The sequence below is a fragment of the Lepisosteus oculatus genome, chromosome 17 (assembly GCF_040954835.1).
Source record: "Lepisosteus oculatus isolate fLepOcu1 chromosome 17, fLepOcu1.hap2, whole genome shotgun sequence".
Taxonomy (NCBI): domain Eukaryota; kingdom Metazoa; phylum Chordata; class Actinopteri; order Semionotiformes; family Lepisosteidae; genus Lepisosteus; species Lepisosteus oculatus.
Window position 1 is genome coordinate 4,775,499 of NC_090712.1, and position 22,348 is coordinate 4,797,846.

The 22,348-nt window shown below is 41.8% G+C and overlaps 1 protein-coding gene across 1 annotated transcript in view; it reads left to right on the plus strand.

Annotated features, from left to right (window-relative positions):
* LOC102692845 (heterogeneous nuclear ribonucleoprotein L-like) overlaps window positions 1–7,564 on the plus strand; it is a 35,347-nt gene extending 27,783 nt beyond the window's left edge. Inside the window, exons 7-13 of the mRNA XM_006638539.3 lie at window positions 814–885; window positions 1,188–1,402; window positions 1,781–1,902; window positions 2,174–2,375; window positions 3,416–3,473; window positions 4,499–4,597; window positions 6,689–7,564. Of these exons, the coding sequence (XP_006638602.2) occupies window positions 814–885; window positions 1,188–1,402; window positions 1,781–1,902; window positions 2,174–2,375; window positions 3,416–3,473; window positions 4,499–4,597; window positions 6,689–6,744 (824 nt within the window). The 3' untranslated portion in view covers window positions 6,745–7,564. The remainder of the gene's footprint in view (window positions 1–813; window positions 886–1,187; window positions 1,403–1,780; window positions 1,903–2,173; window positions 2,376–3,415; window positions 3,474–4,498; window positions 4,598–6,688) is intronic.
* Window positions 7,565–22,348: the final 14,784 nt, after the last annotated feature.

Genomic DNA, 22,348 nt, shown 5'->3' on the forward strand with positions numbered 1-22,348 from the left:
GAAACCGCCCTTGCCCAGTTTACAGAAGGCCTGTTTGAAACTTGCTGTTGGCGGTAGTGGTATTACTCAGGTACTGTTCTTCCCCATTGTAATGTACACGAGAGATAAATCATGAAATGTAAAACTACTGTGGAAAATTGTCTGTTTTCCTCTATGCTGTGTAACATATTTTGGTTTCACATGGTCTGTATTTGCCTGTATACTAGCTGCAGTACTCCTTTCTTTGCTAATGCACACTAGAGCTGTGGCCCTCAAGTCTGTAAACATGCTTCTTAGGTGCATATGTTAACTGTAGTAGCTTAACTATGAGATCTGAGCACCAAACGTAATGCTGTTTATTGTTTATTTTATTTTATTTGGGGGAGGGGTGTGTTTGGGGTAAAGGAACAGAAATGCATTACTTAAAAAGCAGGCCGAAATTTAAAAAATAAGATAAAAAGTGGTGTGCTGGTGGAAAGAGAATAACATTCAGACACCATCAAATGGACTTTGATGGGTAGTCATGTGATAAGCTGCAGTTTATTTGGTTATCTTGCCATTGGAGGTCCTTAAACTTTAATTATGACCTTTAAACAGCCTTTAATCCTTTGTAGAGAAGCCAGCAGCCAAAATTGAGTTTCTGCAGAGTTTTGTCAGTGAAATTGGAGGCCGAAGCTAGAATAGATATAAAAGCAGTTTTTTTGTTTAGCTGCTCACATTTCACCAAAACACGAAGCATGCCAGTTACTACCTATGTACAGATCTGATAAGTGTCCGTGTGTTGATGCGTTTTTGTCTTCTTCAGCAGCTCATGTTTTTTATTTAATTTTTCAGAAAGGGGAAAAGGAAGGCAAAGACAGGCCATTCTGGGGGAACATCCCTCCTCCTACAGTGATAACGGATATGGTGAGTCCGACTGCAGCACGGAGACTCTTCTTCGGGGCTCGGCGTCTCTGCTCCTCAGAACACGTGGAGTACCGGAGAATGATGGCCCACGTGCCTTATGGGTTTCATGAAAAATTAATCTGGGGCAAAAAAAATTAAAATGTTAAGCAGGACTCGTCTCTTATGAGTAAGAGGGGACTCGTGTGCTCTCTGAAATGCAATGTGCATTGCTCTGGAGAACCGAACCCTTATTTGCGTCTAGTTTGTATTAATCGCAGTGAGCCAGCAGAAATGACAGTCAGCGTGCCATCTTCCTTTTCCAGGGTCACACTGCCCCCTGCTGCCACTGCCCAGTAACAACAGGTATAAAATGAGCTCCCATGACATCCCCGAGGTGGTGGCCTACCCGCTGCCCCAGACGTCCTCCTACATGGGCCACTCCTCCAGCTCTGTTGCCATGGTGAGCGGCCTGCACCTCAGCAAGATGAACTGCGCCAGGGTCTTTAACCTCTTCTGCCTGTATGGCAACATCGAGAAGGTGAGGGGGGCTCGCCTTGGGAGGTCTTTCCCAGCAGAATAGCGGCCAAGACGGGGCTGGGGAGTGAAACGTCATTGACCAAAATGAGAGGAGAAGGGGTTACTTCCGAAGTGTGGATCGTAGAATTGTTAATGTTGTTGATGGTTAAAACTACAGCCCTTGGCGAGATGTGAACGAGAATGCTGGTGCTTTCAGTTGCAGTACCTCGTTTATGACATTTATGACAGCTTCCTAATTAGACTCCTTTTAGGTGGGTAAAAAGAGTGCACTAGTGCAAAGGGTTTTCGCAAGCTGCACTGTAGGTTGGCTGTGCTCTTGCCTAATAAAAAGCATTGGACAGCTAACACAGCTAACAGAGAGAGGTGGCTTCACTTGCAGGTGAAGTTCATGAAGAGCGTCCCGGGCACTGCCCTGGTGGAAATGGGGGATGAGTACGCCGTGGACAGAGCCATCACACACCTCAACAGCATCAAGGTCTTCGGAAAGAGGCTCAACGTGTGGTAGGTGTCTCCCGCTGCTGTGCACAGCACTCCTTGACATGAGGTTAATATGTCTTCCATGCCTCTGAGGCCTGCTGATCCTGGTGACCAGAAGTCAAACGTATCTTAGTAGCAGCTTCTGATTTCTCAGTATATTCCACCTTGTGTTCAGCACAGTGCAGCATAGACACACCCACCCACCAGAGACCCTGGACTGCCCCCCCGGCTTGCGAACGAGGCAGGCCGGTTGTGGCCCCACCACGCTGACCCTGAGCTGCCGTTTCCCCTGCAGCGTCTCGAAGCAGCACGCGGTCATCCCCAGCCAGGTCTTTGAGCTGGAGGACGGGACGAGCAGCTACAAGGACTTCGCCATGACCAGGAACAACCGGTTCTCCAGCGCCGGACAAGCCTCCAAGAACATCATCCAGCCGCCTTCCTGCGTCCTGCACTTCTACAACGTCCCGCCTTGCGTCACGGAGGAGGAGCTGCAGCAGGTCAGCAAGGGCGCTCGCCGCCGGGCGCTGACCGTGACCAGGGGCTGACGAGCGCTGGTGCCCATCCACAGCTCGAACACCGGCTGCCCTTGGGACCACATCCTAAAAGCTTTCATTTCCTCTCATTATGAGAATTTCACCTGTTTTCCTTTCGTGCATGTTTCTGCAACATACTATCTCAATTACAACCATGTCAGACATTCTCTGACTCGTCGCCTGGCGATCAGCAGACACGAGCAAAAATCTAAAGGTTATTTGACCTCTTAACAGTGTTCTCCATGACCACTTTTTTCCTTCACTTAACAAGAGGAAACATGTCGTCTAATAATTTTAATATTTGAAGTTCACAAAGTGCTACCTCGCTAAACATCTTAAAATGGTCCCAAGGGTTTATCCCAAGCCGTGATTTCAATTTGAACGCTTGGTTGAATTTTAATGTGGACCAGAGCACAACCTGTTGTAAACATATAAAGTTCATAGATATGTATTTCCAACAATTTGGGATATTATTGCTCTATTACCCTAAAGAACGGCTAAACTTTCATCTCTGAGCTTGTGATTTTTATTACTATATTTGAGTAGTCTGTATTGTAACGCAACGGGGGCTCAGGCGGGCGCCCTTGCCGCATTAGGTCGGCCCCCCACTGTTGGGGGCTCGAACCCGGGACTCCCACGTCACTCAACAGTGACCCAGCCCGGTGAGCCAAAGAGAGATCTCTCCACAGCCCAGTAGCTGTAGTCCTGCTATCACAGGGAAGGGCGGTGACGTCACCACTCTGGTAAACCGGCTCTTACACAGTGCCTGTCGACCATAAGCGTTACAGTATGTACCTCCTACTCAAAGGGAAGAAATTTGGTATATGTGGCTGAACAGGACTGTTATCTCCAATTTTCTTCTCTGCGGCCCAGCGAAGCAGTGACCTCCAGGTAACCTGAATGGCAAGCACAATGTGTATCCCATATTGGTCTAGCTGGTGCACCCTGACACAACGCGCGATACTGTTCCTTTTGCTCAGCAAGTGACTCTTGTTTTTTTCCAGTTATGTACTGAACATGATGTGCCTGGTTTTATCAAGTTCAAGGTGTTTGATGCAAAACGTAAGTATGCCAATTTGTCCTACTATATTGGTTATATATACTATATTGATTAATATTTAATCAGGTTTGTAGGCCTTATTATTCAGCCTGACCTTGTTTTGTTGGCCATTTTTTAGTTTTTTGCAATAGCCAGATTATAACTTTATGACCATCATATTCCACACTGATGGAATTTGTGTTTCCATGTTAGACAACTGATTTGATTTCAAAGTGGCCTTTTCATTTCTCCCACTGTTCATATTCCAGTGAATGATCCTTGGTGAATAGATGCAGACATTATCACCGGGATCTGTTTTAAGGAAAACATACAATTTCACAAAAGTATACAGGTTTTTGGATATTGATAGACTGGATATATGTGTTTTTTGTTTCATTTTAAATAATCTATCATTCATCACTGACCGTGATCTCAGGTGACTTGAGTGTTGCATAAGCTCTGAATCACCACATTAGTGAGAGAGCTGGTTGGATTCAGACAATGAGGCAATTGAACCTGGTCAAACCTGGTGAAAATCAATATAGAAAGAAATCAAAATGCCCTGATCATCAAGACATACCTCAGTTACACTACAGAACTGAGCCCCGTTCAGCTGGGAGGAGCTGGAATAGAATGTAGAACATAGGGCTCAGACAACAATGATCAGCACCATGCCTGTCCATTCTCTGCAAAACACTGGGGCAGAATTGCACAAACGTCTCACCTAGCACAGGGTGTGCATTGCAGATATACAGCTGGTATTGCTTCCAACATTCACAGTAGTCCCCATGTTCATCTGTCTTGTTGATGGCAGTTTATTACAACTATCCAAACATCTAGAACACTATATTAAAATGTTAATCAGCATAACATTGTTCATCTGTCCAATAAAATGTCAGTGCACTGATGCTCACTTTAGAAAGACACTAAGGAGATGGGGTTCAGTGCACTGTAGGAAGAAGAATCTATGCATAGGGAATTAGATGTGCTGCTCTGCTATATTTCCATTTCCTTGCCTCAATGTTTATCTCTCCTCTTTTTTCTTCAGCCTCTTCCAAAACGATCTCAGGGTTGTTGGAGTTTGACACCAAGGCTGATGCTGTGGAAGTCCTGACAGTACTCAATCACTACCAGATAAGAATACCAAGTAAGCACCCTTAAAGATTAATGGAAGAGATGCAGTTTTGTCTCCCTACTGCACTGCAGGGGTTTTAGAAGTCTTCTGTCATACCAGAAAAGCTCCGGTAATAGTGCAGACGGAAAATGTTGTGCCTAGTTTCATTGCTTTCATGCATACATGGTTTTGTGTCGTTCCTTTACTGAAGGACTCGTGATTGGTGCTTTAGGTTTTAATACTGTGTAAGTAAGATATCCACCCATAAAAATAGCTGCAAGAACACTCAAGGTGAGTTAATGATCGACTGTACTCATGTATATTTAGAAATATTTCAGGGACAATATAGATTTTTTTTACTTTTTTTCGGGGTGAAGAGAAACAGCACTAAGAAACAAAAAGAGACAAGTTGCAAAAGAAAAGTTGCAAAGAACATGATAAAAATTGAACATGAATAAATTCCTCACAAGAATGTTTGTGCTTTAAAAATAAACTTTAAACTTAAAGCTGAAGAAATCAAAAGAAATTAACATCAATACCAGAAGTACATACGCAGAGCCAGGGGTTATAAAGGGTAAGAATGTAGACTAGTATGATTCATGTGAATTTCTTGGCACAGTCATCTCTAACAGCCTTAACTTGGAAAGTCGGTGTTAATCCTGTTGTAAAAAACACAACAGCGTACGTTCCTACTCAGACAGCCGAAACATTTTGGTGTTCACCAGGATATTATGACACAGCTTTATCGAGCTCTTATTAAGGGAGTGCTCGAAATGTGCTGTGTACAACCTGTATAGGAATGTTTGAGTGTAAGACTTAGGTACATTTCTGGTTCTCTGTGTGTCACTTAGCAAACAGAATTTCTATCTCTGTCAAAAGTGACTCAGCAATGCTGAAGTGACTTTTGACCTGGAGTTATTGAGTGCGTGCTTATCATAACAACCGGGGCGCATTTCACTCTAAGTCAGCTTCTTTTGAATAATTTGGTTAAAGAAGGGTGTTTTTTGTTTAATTGGAATACACAGAAGAAAACTGTAAAAAAAAAAAGATGTAGTTGTGCACACTGTCATTAAGACATAAAATTCTCTGATGTATTCTTTAAGTAGAACAATCTGGATTTCAGCCCATTTGTTTGAATCCAGTTTGCAAATCAGTAACCAGAAGTTATTTGGAATCAGCTAGGGCTGTCTGCTGGCCATCTGTTGGATTTATTTATTTTACACAATAATACTGCAATAATCCTTCCAAGATGAGATGAGAAAGATGTCTCAGCCAACTGTTTTTGTGATAAAGGCTTGCAGATTCAGGTGTTTTCCACTTATTTCTTTTTCCACATTTGGTTTCTTTCAGTCTTTACTGAATGTGAAGGACTGAATCCACACAACCTAAGCAAGAGCAGCTGTTTTTGCCATAACATACTACTCTGTATCTGTCAGTTCTAATCCTGCTGTTATCATGTTTTAGTGTCCTTCAGTGTTGGACATGAAGGGTTTCTTCACAGCTGATCTGAAATGTTTATTTAGTGTTCAGATGAGTCCTTGAGAAACAAGTAATGAGTACTTTGCAGGTGATAACAGTAGGCAGAAAGGGCCATTTTTGGCTGATGCAAAAGAGTAAATATTAAGGACTTTGTTTTGCTAGCTGGTCATAAAATGCAGTGGCACCTAAAGCAGTAAGACCAAAGTATTCAGACAGAAAACTGGGATAAGGAGGATGGGCTGCCTTCATATGCCTTGTACAGTCCAGATAACAAGAGTTCGCTGTGGTTAGCAGTGTTTTGTGTTACGAGCCGGCTGTGAGTACAGATAATTCAGTTATCAGTCACCTTCAGGGCCAGTGGTTCTCAGAAACAGATTCCTGTCTGGAATGTAGACGAACCTGTAAGGCTTTAAAAGCAGCTTGCAGTTTGTGAATGAAATCTTAGACTGAAATGTTACACTGTTGTAAGTGCAGAGGGCTCATATTTGTCTGGTGATGTTGAACAAGAGAGGGGTCTTCATTCAGGTCTTGCACCTGCTTAACTTTATTTAAATAAGATGTTCTATTAATTACCCATTCGTTCACGCACCGGGAGGAGTTCAATGTCCTGAACACGGCGCTAACGTTCTGGATTTGATTTTGCAGATGGCTCCAATCCCTACACCTTGAAACTGTGCTTCTCCACGTCTTCCCACCTCTAGAGCTGAAGGGGGCACACTTGAGCAGGTTTCGTCAGACAGAAGGAGAAGCGGCAGGAGAGCCAGAGGCAGCCCTCCTGGGAAGGAATGCGATGACTTAGGAGTGGCCTTTTCTCAGCCTGCATTAAACTCGCTCAGACCGTGAAGGCAGCGGAGGAGAATACATACACACAAAAGTGCAAAACACTGAAGGTCATTTCTGTGTCACGATGATTTTCTTTTTTTTCCCCGAAACAAACTGAACTCCGAGGCAACAGACGTGAACGTGGTGACCGTTGGAAGGGTCTCGTTTTATCCAAGTAACCTCGCAGGCTAAAGCGCATTCGAAGCGATTAGTTCAACATGTTGGCCGGCCAATGGTTCTGAAAGCTGCCCACGAGGAGGTGGAGGAGGAGGAGTGTTGTAAGTGTGAATCGATGTCAGTGACGTGTGGTCAACAGTGTATTTACCAAGTTATAAAAGCTCCTTCAAGTTCGTGCCAGTAGTTGGCTGCACTCATTTGGTACCTGAATGAACAACGTGTTTATAGGCTGTAATATTTAGACATATTGTAATATATGAATGTGTATAGCACTTGAGGGGTGAGGGGCCTGGGGAAGACTTATTTAAGACCTGGTGTCTAACTTTAACAGAGGGAAATGTTTTTTTTTTTGAGACGGTACTTTGATCAGTTTTAGGGACTGTGTTTGTACAATGTTTACACATAAAAGTTCATGGTTCGTGTAGTTGTCAGTGTTTTCAGTGCACTGTTTCGGTGTTTGTATTTGGCACATTGCCATGTTCTCAATGTAAGCATGACAGTCATTAAACATTTGCTGGTTAACATGTTGTGTTTTTTCATCTTTGTGTGCTTACAAATCAGCCTTTTAATTTGAAATCTTAGCATTTAAATACCTAGTCTTGTGTTCACTGAATAACACATGAAACAGGTAATTAACTCATTTAAAATGTGCCTGAAATTCACTAGAGCTCAACCATTTTTTATGCAATGGTTACGTGGTGTGTTCTGGCTTCAAGTTATCTTTTGTGCATTTTACAATATCACTAGAGGACTGTCAATGCACCATTAAATACACATAAGTGTAACTTAAGCTTTCGATTTTTAACTTTTGTAACAGTGCTGTTCCTCCACATTGTCCTGAGCGTGTTGGGCCCAGGCTGTTTTGACTTAGATTGTCGAGAAGCAAAAGTGATTTAAGATAAATAAGTCTTGGTGTAATAAGACTGTGGTACAGTCCTACAGGTACTGGCAGGACCCTTCAGTGTTCCAGGACTGTGCTGACATTGGTGGAAAATAATCAGTGTTCATTTATTTACAAATCTGAAACTGCAGCATATGAAATCATGAGGGTTTTGTAGAGTGACCCAATGCCTGCGGGTTTCTTTTGTGTCAACTGTTGTTGTTATTAGTAGTTTCTTGCCATATGTACATGCACATTGGAGTTCTTAATCGCGCTGATCTCTCGGGACACACACAGTACAACAGACAGCACTACACAATGTAGACAACAGGAACAATAAAAATATTGTGGAAAAATAAATAAATATGTAGTAGTAAGACTGAGAGAAAAGAAAAGGGTAGACTATGTAAAAAGTGCAGAGTGCAGATGTGTATTGAGTCTGAGGCCCTGCAGTTAGCTGTTGAGGACGCGTACTGCAGTGGGATAGAAGCTGTTCTTGAGTCTAGTGGTCCTTGCTTTAATAGTGTGGTACAGCTTGCCAGAGGGTAGGGGAGAGAACAGTTTGTGGCTGGGGTGGTTGGGATCCTGAATAGATCCTGTATAAATATCAGTGCAGGAAAAGAGTTTAGCTAGTCGTAACCTTAAGCCTTTTGATGTCTGAATGCATCGTCGTGGAAATGCTGGTTTGTGATGTTTTCGATATAGCGTGTTGGTGTTTCTAGGCTGGTTTCCTTGACAATGAGATCAACTGCAGGACCCCATCTTTTCTCAAAATTAGCTTGGTAATCATGCTGGGACCAAACTTTATCCACAGAGAAAAAGAATAGCTTTGTTTAATATTAACCACACTTCATTTCAGTGTTGGGATTAAGGCGGCCATTTTGTTGTAATGCTCCTTGTCAAGGTCTCTGACCAGGACTTATTTGAAAAGAAAGGACATCAGCCAGGGAAAGGGAGCCTTTAAGTTTAGTCGCTTACTCATTTAACTTCAATTAGACTATTACTCTACAAGTCAAATCACAGTCTGTGACTTGTAAAGCAGGGTCAGGTTACCTGGTAACTGTTCTAAACACAGACTCCCAGTCTGCAGGAGGATGTGTAGGGACCCTGGAGAATTTGAAATGCTAGAAGCTTCTGAAACTGAACGGTGAGTTTGTAACACGTAATAAGAGGTGAAATGTTTTGGCATTGTTGACTGAAGTCTGGCTCAAGGTGTCTAAGAAGGGGGCCCAAATAAAAGGGTAATTCCTACTGAGAACCTGATTGCCCGGTGTTGAAATTGTGGAGGATCAGAGGAGATTTGTGTTTTTATGAGTTCTCACCAGATTCATCTGTGTAAGTAAAGGAGATTGAGCTGTGAGCAGGTGACCAGGTGAGAGTCTTGCCCTGGTGCCCATCAGGGAGTGGAAAGACTCCAGAAACAGCCATGGAACTGTTTATCTAGAGTCCTGGGTTCCCACTGAAGATCCATCACAAAGCAGAGCTGATGTGAAGAACAGGAAGCCAGAGGGCATGCTGGGAACCATGCCTATCCAGAGCAAGCCACTGGCTGTCATCTGCCTGCTCTTAAATACTGTCACTCCAGACAGGTAGGTGAGTGGCCTTTCACTGGAGAACTTTGTTTAAAAACTGTCTTTAAAAAATGAGTCTTTCTCATGTTGCTCAAAGCTCAAGGGGTGCGGTTCTCAGATGCTTTCAAGACAGCATCAGAGGACGTAGGAAGTTGACATGAAAGAAGTTACAGTATGAAGCATCAGAAGCAGAAGTAATATTTGTCCACAGTTTTCCTGGCAGCTTTCTGAGATGTCCCCTGCTTTCATGGTTGCTGTCCCATTCATGAGACTCTTTCCGTCTTTATGATGCTGTCCTTTGCTTACTCCTGACATTTTTTTTCTTTTTAAGCGGCTGTTTTTTTTGTAGTAAAATAATTAAAAGGGAAAGTAGGCCAATCACTCTAATGATTGGCTATAAAAAGGAAGAAATCTGACTGCAGGCAGAGTCAGGTTAATTTTGAATCACCTTGCATCCCTACTGCGTACTAGACTGTTCAAGATGCTAGTTTGTATTCAACCCCTCAGCCTTGCCTCCAGAGATCTCTTTCCTCTGCTCCTAGGGGAAGAATCACCTTCATTTTCACAGGAGCACTTACAGGCTGTAGGCTACTGGCACGGGCGTTGAAAAGCTGTCTTTCTGAACCTTCCGCACACTCACATTATGCAACACTTGGAGGGTTGTTCGTATTGTTTTGTGATGCAGAGTGAGTAGAGCCCGGACTAAAAATAGGAATGTGCTGATGTGGCATCTTAACTGAGCTGCAAATCTCTGCGCACTTTGTACACCCAGTGTATCCCGGAAAAAACTAAAATGCAGAATAGTTCTAAACTTCATTCCCGTTTGACAGTATTCTACTGTATTTCTGCAAACTATCTTTAAGCACAAAATTTCACAGCAAATTTTTCACAGCATAAAGGGGGCTAAAGAGAATACTTTCAACAAAATAGATTTCTTCTGGCACGATTTCGCAAATCATGAACATAAGTGGAATAATGGGTTTTATTTAAAATTCTAAAAAAGTGCCACACAGCAAAAAAAACCTGTGTTCTTGTATTTTGAAACATTTCATTTGCATTTGCATTTTTGCAGTGTAGCCAGTGGTGTGTGTATTTTTTTACATCTGCACTTGAAGTTACAAACCTGTAACTGCACACAGGGGAGAATGAGGAAGTGCAGGCAGACTCCTCCCACCCGTCCACCTTCAAACCAATACTCGTTTAACAAGTCACACAGCCCTACCGGAGCCACAGCACTGATTGGAGGAGAGATGCCGCCCTTACTGTCACCGTGTCTTTGAAAGTCAAAAAGAACCCTGGCTGACTATTCCCATGCTGTCCTTGGTGGTATTCTGCCAATAATGCACCTTTCCTCGGGAGTCCTGGTCACAGGTTGCTAATGAAATGTCCCAGACTCGAATCCATGATAAAAGAGCTCAACCTGCTCTCAGACAAGCACCTTTGCCAGTGGGCCCCATGCCGTGTTAATGATGTGTGTGAAATTAGTTTCCAGCTTCCTTCCTACCCTGCTAGGAGACACAGAGGAAGAGGCAGGAATGCTTTTCCTAATGACTCTCTCCCCCCTTAGCCCCTGTCCATGTTCAGCCTGCAGGGGTGTAGGGCACAGTAAAAGAAATGCCTTAAGAATTGCAGCAGTGTTAAACATAATGAGTGACCGGCATATCATAGCATGTGTTTTTGTCTTTGTGGGAGGGTTGAAGCAGCTGATAAATCCCTTGAGCCAATCCCCTGCATAGAATCTATTTCACTCGGTGCTCTATTAAAGCATCTTGTTGTGCTCCCTTTTTGCAGAAAGAGTTGTTGGTTGATGACCAACATTTCAACATACAAACATTTGACCAGGCTAACCAGACCTTTTCACCAGGCCAACCCTGAAAGGCTAATACGAACTGAAATTCTCAGTTTGTATTTTGAGGTTGTTTTTTTCTGTGGCTGATGAGCTCGTGGGTCCCTTGGTCTACCACTTTACGACCTACACCGGACTCAACAGCTGAAGAGTTGTATTCGTCCCCTGCTCAGAACTAAGAGTCTTTTTTCTTCCCTCAATCTCAACAGAAAAAAAAAGCCTAGGAGAGGAAAACATACCACACAGTAAGTAGGATATGCCTGAAATAGAGCCAGATGACCATCCGTAACAAGTCTGCTAATCCTGTACATTGCATAAAGGATCATTGTGCACAACAAGCAATTGCTTTTCGTGCAAATCCTGTTACTCAGTACAAAATAGCCATATGGATATATATTTTCTACAGTGAACAGTAGGTAGCCTTTGACCGAGGGCTTGAAGCATACACAAGAGCTGTATTGTGTTTCCTTTTTAATGCTTGTGACTAGGAATGGGCAACCTGATACATGTGTGAGCAGTGGTGTGGAACAGAGATTTTGCCTGTGTGTCTCCTGATGCTGATCCTGCCCAGCACAGGGGTCCCCTTGGAAGGAGCAGCTGCCGCAGAGCTGTGTAGCAGAAGAGGACTCCGTGAGCAGGTGATATTCCGGCTGTGGTCCGGAAACGAGCGTGTCTTTGTCGGGAAGCGTTGCCACAGAAGGACGTCTTTTGCCTCCAGCACAGGGGGCCTGATTTGGAAGTCTGTCATCTGTCATCGCCGTCACGTGAAAGGCCCCGGCTGTTTGATAGGCAGATGCCAGCGATCACAGAGGCTTTGAGCAGATGCATCTCTCCATACGGACGTCACTTAAATAGACTGTTTTCAGGCTTTACATGGAACTTGTTGGTTTTTGACCACCACGACCAGGCAATGGGTTTGAGACTGATGTTGCAAAGTCCCTTTCTGTATCCATTTTACACAGAGAGACCCTGGGTCAAAGCTATGAAGCGTGTTCTGGTTCAGCAATTACCATACTTTTTTCAAATAAGTAAAAAAAAACCTGCTAATGTTATAATAAAAATACTATGGGGACTCGTAAATTAGCGTCCTGAAGTATTTATTTTTACCCTCAACGTCATGGTATTGATTTATTGTTTTTAGTAAAGGGTTGTTGGAGTTTGGAAGTAGCGACCCAGCCGTGTTGTTGAAGCCGATGGCTTCTTTCAAGAAACAGCTGGACGAGATTGATTTGCTGTTATCCAATGGGCTAGATGCAATTTTAATACAGTTTTGTGTGTATGTTATGGATATGGCCTGTGTGCATCACGAGAATGTCTCAAAAAGGACAAGCCAAACAAACTATATTTCATTCTGCCGTAAGGAGATGTGAGATTTCTGGATGCGAGCCTTAAGGTTCTTTTGTTGAATTAAGGTTGAAGCACAAGTGCAGGCACTAGCAGTTAAACTGACCTGGAAGACCATGGAAGGAATCCTCTAAAAAGAATAGCTTGTTCTGAACTTCATCTGGTGGCTCACTTTTCCTTGCTCATTTCTTTTGGTATTCATTAGTTCTCTCTGGTATCAAGCAGGCCCCAGCTCTGACAGCGCTGTGCTAAAATTAACTGGCCTTGGTGCTGGCGTCTGTGGGCTGCTTGTGTTTCACTGCTGAGGCCAGCTAGGATTCAGTTAGCTTCCTTTATTCCTTCTCTGAGCTATTTCTTTTTTTTTTCATTTTGGGTAACTGAGCTTCTATTGAGTTTCTAATCGACCTTTTCTTTTTTTAGTTTACACTTTCCTTGTTCATTATATGGTGTATTTGTCAAATTATAATGTGGACAAGAAACTCTTCTCACAGCAATATAACATATATTTATAGTTATGCCTAGAATTGAATGTTGAAACGTGCTGTATTTAATTCTATCCTGTGTGGTGATTTGGTCACACAGGTTTTGTATTTTCCAGTTTTTTTATAGTTATCCAAGAAAAATGCTTCCTGTTGGAGGAAATTTTCTTGACTCCACAACCAAATCTGTTTAGTGTGTGGATGATGAACTAGAGATCAACTGTGTTTCCTCTCCAACAGCTAATTTGAGAATTAGATAAGATCTCTATATTAGCCATATATAATTTCTTGCATTAGGTATTTGTCTTTTCACATACCCCAACTTGCTCTCCATGAGACACACAGACAGGGAGGTAGAAACATGGGGTCAGAGCGCAGGGTCAGCCATTTATATGGCACCCCTGGAGCAGTTGGGGTTGCCAGCCACAGGATTTGAACCAGCAGTCTTCCAGCCACAGACACAGATCCTTAGCCACAGTGCCACCACTCCGCCCCAAAGATATAGACTTGGTTCCATATAAATTAGAGCTTGATCATTTTTAATACACCAGCCTACCTAAAGCTTTTATTTTTTAAACATTTTTCTACTTTTTGGTCAACTTAATGTCCCTATGCAAAATGTTAACATTTGTATTAAAATTGTGAATTGTGAACAGTCTGTGAAATAAACTGATCTCCGGGAAGCAGTGCTCTTACAAAAGAGAAGATGTTGTAACTGGTACAGCCTCTTTCACACAAGGTTCGGGTCTAAATCTGGGCGCTTGCTGTGCAGGAAACTGAACCATGGTTGCTCAAGAGCAGTACAATGTCACATCTAATCCAGGGATGTAGGGGATTTAAATATTTCCCTTAGGAAGATACCTCCGGATATTCAGCAGCTTTATCACTTGAAGATTCAGCGATTTCTTAGCATTTTTAAAATCAATGCAAAGCAAGGGATGCACCAATAGAGACACAAAGGACAACATTTCAATTTCTAGAATGAGTCCAGATTGTTAAATCTGTTATAGAAAATAACAGCCTAGATTAGACCCAGCCAAGATTTCTTCTGTCCCAGTAACCCCATCTCTGCCCAGGAAATGAATTCTGGGCCCAGCGGAGCCATCGTTTTCAAGTTTGTAGGCTGTTTTTCTTTTATAGTTTTACCAAATAAAAAGGCCAATGATACTTCAGCATGGAAATTGTTTTTTGTTTTTGAGCTGTGATTCATTTTTTTAACATTCCTCGGTCAGTCAATTACATGACTGCTGATGATGACACTGGCCAACAGCTTCTTGACAAAGCTGGTTCAACAATATTGACTCATGGGAAATAGTTTATACAAGGAGCATTTGTCTCCAGGGTTACACACTGAATCGGATCCCTCTGTTTTTTTCCCTTTCTTCCCTTTCTCTTGGGATCCCTGGTTATGAGAGTCCCTTCGTTTTATCTTGGAAGTAAATGAGGAATTTAATCAAACAGCGCCCATCTGATCAGCCTGAGCTCAGAATGAATGGCTGGCTCCCCATTACATCTCCCATGATGCCCGGAAAGGCATCACAGGTTGAGGCCTCTGTGGAAGTGGTCAAAAGTCTTCCTTCAGACCTGCCCCCAAAATGAGGTTCAGGCAGTCACCCGTGTGCTGCTGTTGAGGGGGGTCATGAATACTGAGCACCAGGTGATTGGTACTGGGGAAGGAGCTCATGTTAAGTGCTGCTTAAGTGCTTCCTGACGGTTTTTAAGTGTGTTCCAAAACACCACTGCAAAGGACTGGAGTGCCAGCTAATGGGTTCTGATTGCCAAAGACAGGGCGACAGGGGATAGGACTGATGTGCAATCACACTGCCCGCGCCTCTAAGTGGGCGAAAATGGCAATCACAAGATGCACAATTCTCAGAAGTGGCTTTAAGATGCTAATAATAACTCAAAGCATTCTGCTTCTGAGCAGTCGGGGTCATGCAGGCAATTAGGTTTAACCCTGCTAATGCGAAATAGTATTCTTAAATTTATTTCAGAGGTGTTAGAGTGATCAATCAAGTCCTGAGAGGGCCGCAATCCTGGTGGTATTCCAGGTATCATTTAACTGGGAGCCTGAGAAGGACCTGGGGAAAAGAATGACAGCTTAAACGATTACAGTATAGATTGCTGGAACAATTTGAAATGGGATTTAACAATGAGCTGAACTGGATCCAAGGGGTTTCTTCACTGGCCACAGTGCCTCAGCTGAGATCACTTCTTTAAACTCTCACACGGGATTTGCAATGCCTTGCCCCCCCACCGGCCAGACTGTCTCTGACTTTGCTGCAGGTACAATGGAGCCAGTGCTCGCCTTGCTCTGCTGCCCCCAGAGCTCGTCAGTGGCCAGGGGGGGGGGGGGCGGAGCCAGGATGATGACAGGCCTGAACCTGTGGGTGGGGCTGCCCCAGCTCTTCACAGTTGCCTTCCTGCTGATTGGCTGGATCTGGAGCATCGTCTGGGGAGTTCCGCTGCTGCAGCTGTCCTGCAGGCATCACTGAAGGCTCGTGTCTATGCAGCCCCAGACAAGGGGACAGGGCATTCAGAATGGTGGCAAAGCAGAATTCGTCATCCAGTAATGTCAAAACCCTTGTTTTCTTGTTTTGCAAATGCCACAAGTCCTCATCAAAATACTTAAATGGAAATTTCTTTACACATTGAAAACTAATTGTACTATACTTGCAATTGTACTGTACAATATTGAGTGGCAAAAGGAGCTCTCTCTTTGAGTGTTTCCCCAAATTAGTGAACTTAAAATTAATTAATTAATTGTGTTTCATGTGAAATAGACCCTGCTTTCACCACATATTTAAGTTTGGGACAGGTCTCATTCTCCTGGAGGTTGTATTTTCATGACAGCACACATTTTCTAATTTAGAGAAAGGCTGTTGTATTAATTTGGTCTTGATTTCTTTTTTCTTATTTTGTATACTGACTACAGATGCAGATCAACACCAAACTGTTGGTTTATTAACAAATTACTAGTAAAATTTGCTCAAAGCAATTCTGAAGAAAGAAAGATGGTTTTTGACTCGACCCAGATTACTGTTTAGTCTCAAATGACTGAACCTCTTGCTTAAAAGCAGGACAGGAGCAACTTACAGTGAAAGGGACAGGTAATCAGGTCAATTCTGGGTTTGAACATGACTGCAGACTCATAGATCTGCAGTTTATGTCATTTGGACCATCAATACAAAATGTCAATTTATTATATGGGTTTCATAAACCTTTTGTGCGCAGTTTGTACCAGAAAACAATGCATCACAGTTAGGCCTGGCCGGCCTTAATATAAATTGGACCCTGTGCGGAGCTGTGGGTGAATTAGGAAGATGAGATTTCTTCAGGCGATAACGATCCGACCTGTGAGACTGAAGAGACAGTGGTCTGAGGACGAGGTCAGGTTCAAAGCCATGGTTTCCATTCAGAGAAGTTCTAACAAAGGCGAGGTATGAACTCCAGAGAGAGAGACCAATACCGGGCACAGTATGATGTGAATCAGGGTTTAAATGGGAAGTAGGTTGATGGTAGAAAGCTGGGGATAATTAGTTCCCTCGTGCGGCGGTGCTTAGGGTTGATTAGGTGCTTGCGGCGAGTAGCAGCCATAACACACAGGAGCAATAAAATTAAAAAAAGGTTTATTTTTTTCAATGCAACCCAACATCACCATGTGCAAGTCCATGAAAATATTGGATACTAGTTTTGATTTAACTGAATATGTTGAACTATAAAGCAAATAAATAAGAGTTGTAGCCAATATCCTTACACTTCAAGTGTTATCCACTAACAATGACTTGTGATTATTCATATGGATGTCTTATTTTTGTGCAACCCAACACTGTGTTCAAACATTGTTTTCAGAATTATATGTTTGAATTACTCCAAAGCCTAACAAATAAAAGGTATCTGTTAATCATTCAGCACCCAAAGAGGATGAGGGTTAAAAATAAGGAAAGTTGATTTTGCTTAGGATCTTTGGAGCATTATCACTATGTATTAATACAACCAAATTCATTTTAATTTCTAGTCAGCTTATCCAGTCCCAAAGAAATGTTTCCAGAGGTCAGTATAATTTAACAGTTTAAGTGTGTCTCTTGGTCTTTAGCCAATATAGGACATGTACGGACCTTAACATATGGAGATCGGTTGTCTTTAATTATGGCAAAGTAAACCGCGTCAGGGGACAAGAACAGAAATCTCCTTATTAAACACAAGTTTTATATACTTTTAAACAAATAAACATCAGTCTATTCTCCTGAATCCTTATCTTAATCGGAGGTTTCTGGCTCCCTTCTAGCTTAGCACATTGACATCATGGTCACTGGACATGGTCCCCTGGGTGAGAAACTGTCGTGAACACACCAGCGCAGTGAGTTTAATCCGGTTTTAAGATGTAAATCTAAGTCCTGATCGTTGAAGGGCTTTCAGCAGTGAAAAGGGGCCCAGTTCCATGGTTAGTTTACGAGATTATCTCTGCCTGAAATTCCTTTATTACAATTGCTCATTTAAACCAATTTAGCCTTTTTACTTCCCTCAAGCTCATGTCAGATACTAAACCCCTCAGGAGCTGAACTCCTGTTCAACTGTGGTTCCTGAATACTAGCAGTAGCAGTCTTGGTAATAGTAGCATTTGTAGTTGTAGAGTATTGTATGTAAGTGAGGATGGATCAGAAACACTGCGATAAGAAGATTATTGGAGGAATTTGACCCGTGTCTGGGCCATTTGTGACAACAGACTCTGCTTGTGACTTCTCTAGACTCCTAACCAGACAGCATTACAGCTGACTCAAGAGAGGCTCCAGCTTCTCCTTGTTCTTAGGTGATCTGCATTTTTCCTAGTTGAAGCAGAAAAAATGAAATAATGTGCTGTAGCTGGGCTGTTGCAACCTCTCGTGCGTCTTCAAGTCACAAGGCTTTTCTGTTTTCAGTTCTGATCCCAGTTCAGTTGACTCTACAAAAGTCCAAAAAACAAGTAGGATTGCATTTTTTTGTTTCAACGCAGTAAAACTGAAAGAACTGACACTGACCCAACATTGTTGGGATTGGTTACTGAAAACAACCACAAGTCTGGACTGAATATTGAAAACCTATGGTGCTGTCATGCCATTTTCTGCTCAAAATGCAAAATTTGTTAATAAACGTTAAAATAAAATAAACGTTTCCTGAACCAGATTTTCCCCTCCAGAGGACTCAGTTATGTATGGATAATAGTGGTAAGTCTTCAATTATAAAAAGCAACAAAAGTGCTTTTGTTTTTGCTATGTTTGCTGTGAAGCATTTGAGGGAGTACATTTTGTTTTCATTTTTTGAGCAGTTATGTGAATCCTCCTGCCATTGTTTGAGACACAGAAACTGCAACTACTTTGCTTTAGCTTCTCCAACTGTGAAAGCAGAAATACAAAAAAATGCTTCTGATAAGTTTAGGGACCACAGAAATTGAATATCCCAGTGATACCTGTCCAGCATGGCTACACTGTGTGTTGCACTTAACACATAGTATGTAAAAGAGTTATAGTTTCCATAGTTACATAAAAATCTTGAGTATGACGTTAATAATTAAAAATCCTTTAACAAGATAGAATTCTGGAGGATTATACTGTGGTTCTTACACAACAGGAACTCAGGACTACATTTAACCATGAACAGAGCTCACAGCTGTCTCAGTGCATTTAGTCATTTCACAAATGACTGGTGAGGGTAGCTAGTCTGCGTTTCTTATTCTGAGCCACTGTCTTGTTACTCTGCGCTTGAGCAGGGTCCTCATATGGGCCAGGCTGTCCTTGGGTCCTTCTGAAGTGATATTTATAATATATATTACTCTGATTTCCCCTTCAATTTTTAAAAAAGTATTCAAACTCCAAGGTTTATGAAGCCAGAACAAAATGTTTTATCTATATGGACTCATGATAAAGGCCGCAAAACTTTATGTATGTTTGTAATAGTAGAAATTAGTGTCCTGATAAATGTTTTCTGGTGACTGTTATTGTCCTTGACTTTGTTCTCTTTTTTATTTTTCTGATTAACGTTTTAATATTTTGTGTTTGTAACTGCTTCTTTTTTTTTTTTAAACTGAAAAATACTTTCACTTTACATGACTCCATTTCACCAAAAGGTATGGAGTAGAAACAAGTACAACTGATACAGTGACTGTTGTAACCTGGGCAAGATGACTTATCAACTTTAGCAAATGTTAGAAACATCAGAGCTGATGAGCTGGTTACCATCCCTGGGTGGTGTATCTTAGGAAGGAAGTGACAGAAGAATATGTGAAACTACAGCTCTGATTACTGTAGAGCTGATTTTTTAAAAGAATTCAAGTCAGGGCAATATGTCACATCATGTTGAGTTGGTAGTGATCTAAGGATCAAAGGGCAGAGGTCACTGGTAAGATGCCATTACATACTATGGGTAAAGGTCAGGGTGAGCAGGCTGGGAGCAAAGATGTGTTTGTCCTTGAAGGCAGCACAGGGATAATGGCATGATGTTTCTTTATATCCACCTGCTGCATGTATTGACGCATGACTTCATTTTCTCAAAGACTTTGAACTTTTAAATGATAGCACAGCAGCTGGGAATCCCCCTTCTATATATATTTTTTGGGGGGTGTTAGTTTCGTTTACACAGAAACAGTGAAATCTGAAAGTAGACTTATTTTGCAATCCAACAACACACCACAAAATGAGCACAGAAATCTTCCACATTTGAAAACTGTTGCTCACTCAAACCAGGTCACAGGTTCCCTCACAAATTTTGTTTAGATATCGACAGAATGTTCATATATTTCTAATTTTGGAAAAATCAAACACAAACCCACATACAATTGCATGGCATTCACTCCTAACAATACTGAAATTCTTTCTCTAACATACTGTAGTACACCATGTGGATGGTGTGTACTGAGAAATAACAAACAGGAAATAAAGTGGCTTTATTTTCTGAATCTAATCATTCACTTTGTTCTGTCTAGTAGGTCCAGAACTCTTGTACAAACTCAGGAAAACTCCTAGCTTCAAGCTGAACAGCACCTCAACCAGACAGGGTGAATTTCACTATACAGATATGTTTAGCCTCTGTGTGTGTCCAAAAAAAACAGACTCACAACCCCCTAAAGTCCAGTTACACAACTATTACAGATTATTTAACTGGCTTCCAAAGTACTCTGCTCAGAATATTAGTATACTAGCTATAATGATCTTCATGACAGGACACATCATCAGAATCATATTTATCTATTCACCCTGCTAGTCCTTCACTCTTATTTTATACCAACACATTTCCTCCCTTGTATCGCAGCTTGTGCAATCGAACAAAAACACTGATTTGTTACTAGTTTACATACTACCAAAAATTTGCATCGAAAGTCAAGCCCTTTCAGCTTTGTCAACAAATCATCCTTCTTTATGTGTGCACTTCTGTTTCTCTGTTCTTGTTGAAACAGATTATGTATTATTTATTTCCAGTTTTCTAAATATCACTGGCACATACAGGATGACGCTCAGGTATCACCCTATACATGCCAACGATGTCACATGTTTCTTGTGAGGTTTGTGTGCCAATAGGCACAACAGTTCATGGTCTATTGAAAACCTTGTTGACCTCCACATCTGACAAAACTTTGGCTTAATTCCATTTTGAAAAACTCATTATAAAATCTGCCCTACTTTGGGAATTAACAGACTTCAACTTCTCACAGGAACCATGGGAGGTAATGAATAAGGCAACTGTGTTAAACAAATCAGATTGTTTCGGTCATTCCTGTAGAGTCACACTTGGATAACAGAAAGAGATACGCTTGTTTGTGTTATAGAACGTGGTGTGTTATTGTGTAGCATCCTGATTCTTCAGTATCTAAAGACATTTTACTTCCATGTTGAAGAGATGAGACGAATAGAAAAGGTTTTAAAAGAGTGTTGTTATTTTCTGGAGGAGAAAAATACCTGGAGGAAAGCTTCTTCATGTGTGGAGTGGGAGAAGGTGCTTTAGAATCTGGAAGTGTTCGATTTTTCACGGCGAAGGCAATCTGAATATCTTCACCCAAACAAGGTGACAGCCTTAGCAAGGCTGTTGGCTGCATCTGCAAAGAAATATATTTGTCAATTTTAGAAATTAGCCTGAAGTGTTTCCCTGAGAATGTTTTCAGCTTGTCTCCAAGCTTTGGTGGATATAAATCTGAAGCAGTGCCTGAAAGTGCCTTGGAATTAAACAAGGCATTTGCAAGACACACAGAAGGCTTCGCTGCTTTTAATATGAACTCTTTGCTTAGTTAAACCGATTTACTATAAATCCATAATAATGTTTTCCACTACTTGTACAGAGATGTAGAGATGCCTTGAGAAAACATTGCTCAAATATCATCTGGATATTTCTGGATACTCCATTGAACATATTTATGAACATGTTTAGCATTTAATTCTTAACTTAACCGGTGTGAGCTTTGTTATGGGAAGACTCAATTGTAAAAACCCCACCCAGTTCCCTCCTCACAATAAGTAATGTTTGAGGGTTTCTGCTTGGACCTTTAACTATATACAACCTCTCTTTGTAGCTCTGTGGTCACATTTAGGCAAAAGACAACTTCTCTTAAGGATGAGTGGAAAACGTAATTTAATGCACCAGATTAATGAACATTCAGCTGCTATAGACTAGCCCACTGGAGGATAAAACTCAGGCTGAAGTAAAAAAGAACTGGGTCACCTGTTTCCAGATCCGACTTCTCAGCTTTTCAAAACCTTATGAACAGACCTCTCCTCCTTTTTAATGCCCGTACCCGGGGTTTTGTTTAACATACTGTGTGAAAAACCTGTTCCCAAGTAGTTTAAACCTGACTATATACTGCATGTATATTGAAAGAAAAGTAACACAAAATATTTCAACACTGTAAATTTCATGTGCATCCCAGAACTGTATTCAGTAGACGGCATATCACGGAAAGATCCAGTACCATAACAGTTCCATTTTTATATGGGTTGAAAGGCCACGTGCCTCTTTCTGAGATTCAAAATGCAGCAATCTGTTAGAAATATTCTGAAATATAGCTTTTAAAAACAGAGGGTCCCACTAACTCCCCTTCCAACAGCAACCTTAGCTTTCCCAGGAGTCTCCCATCCAGGTGCTGACCAGACTCACACCTACTGAGCTCCAGTGGGCTGCTAGTTGTGACTTGCAGTGTCATTTAGCCACTTACAAACATGTTTG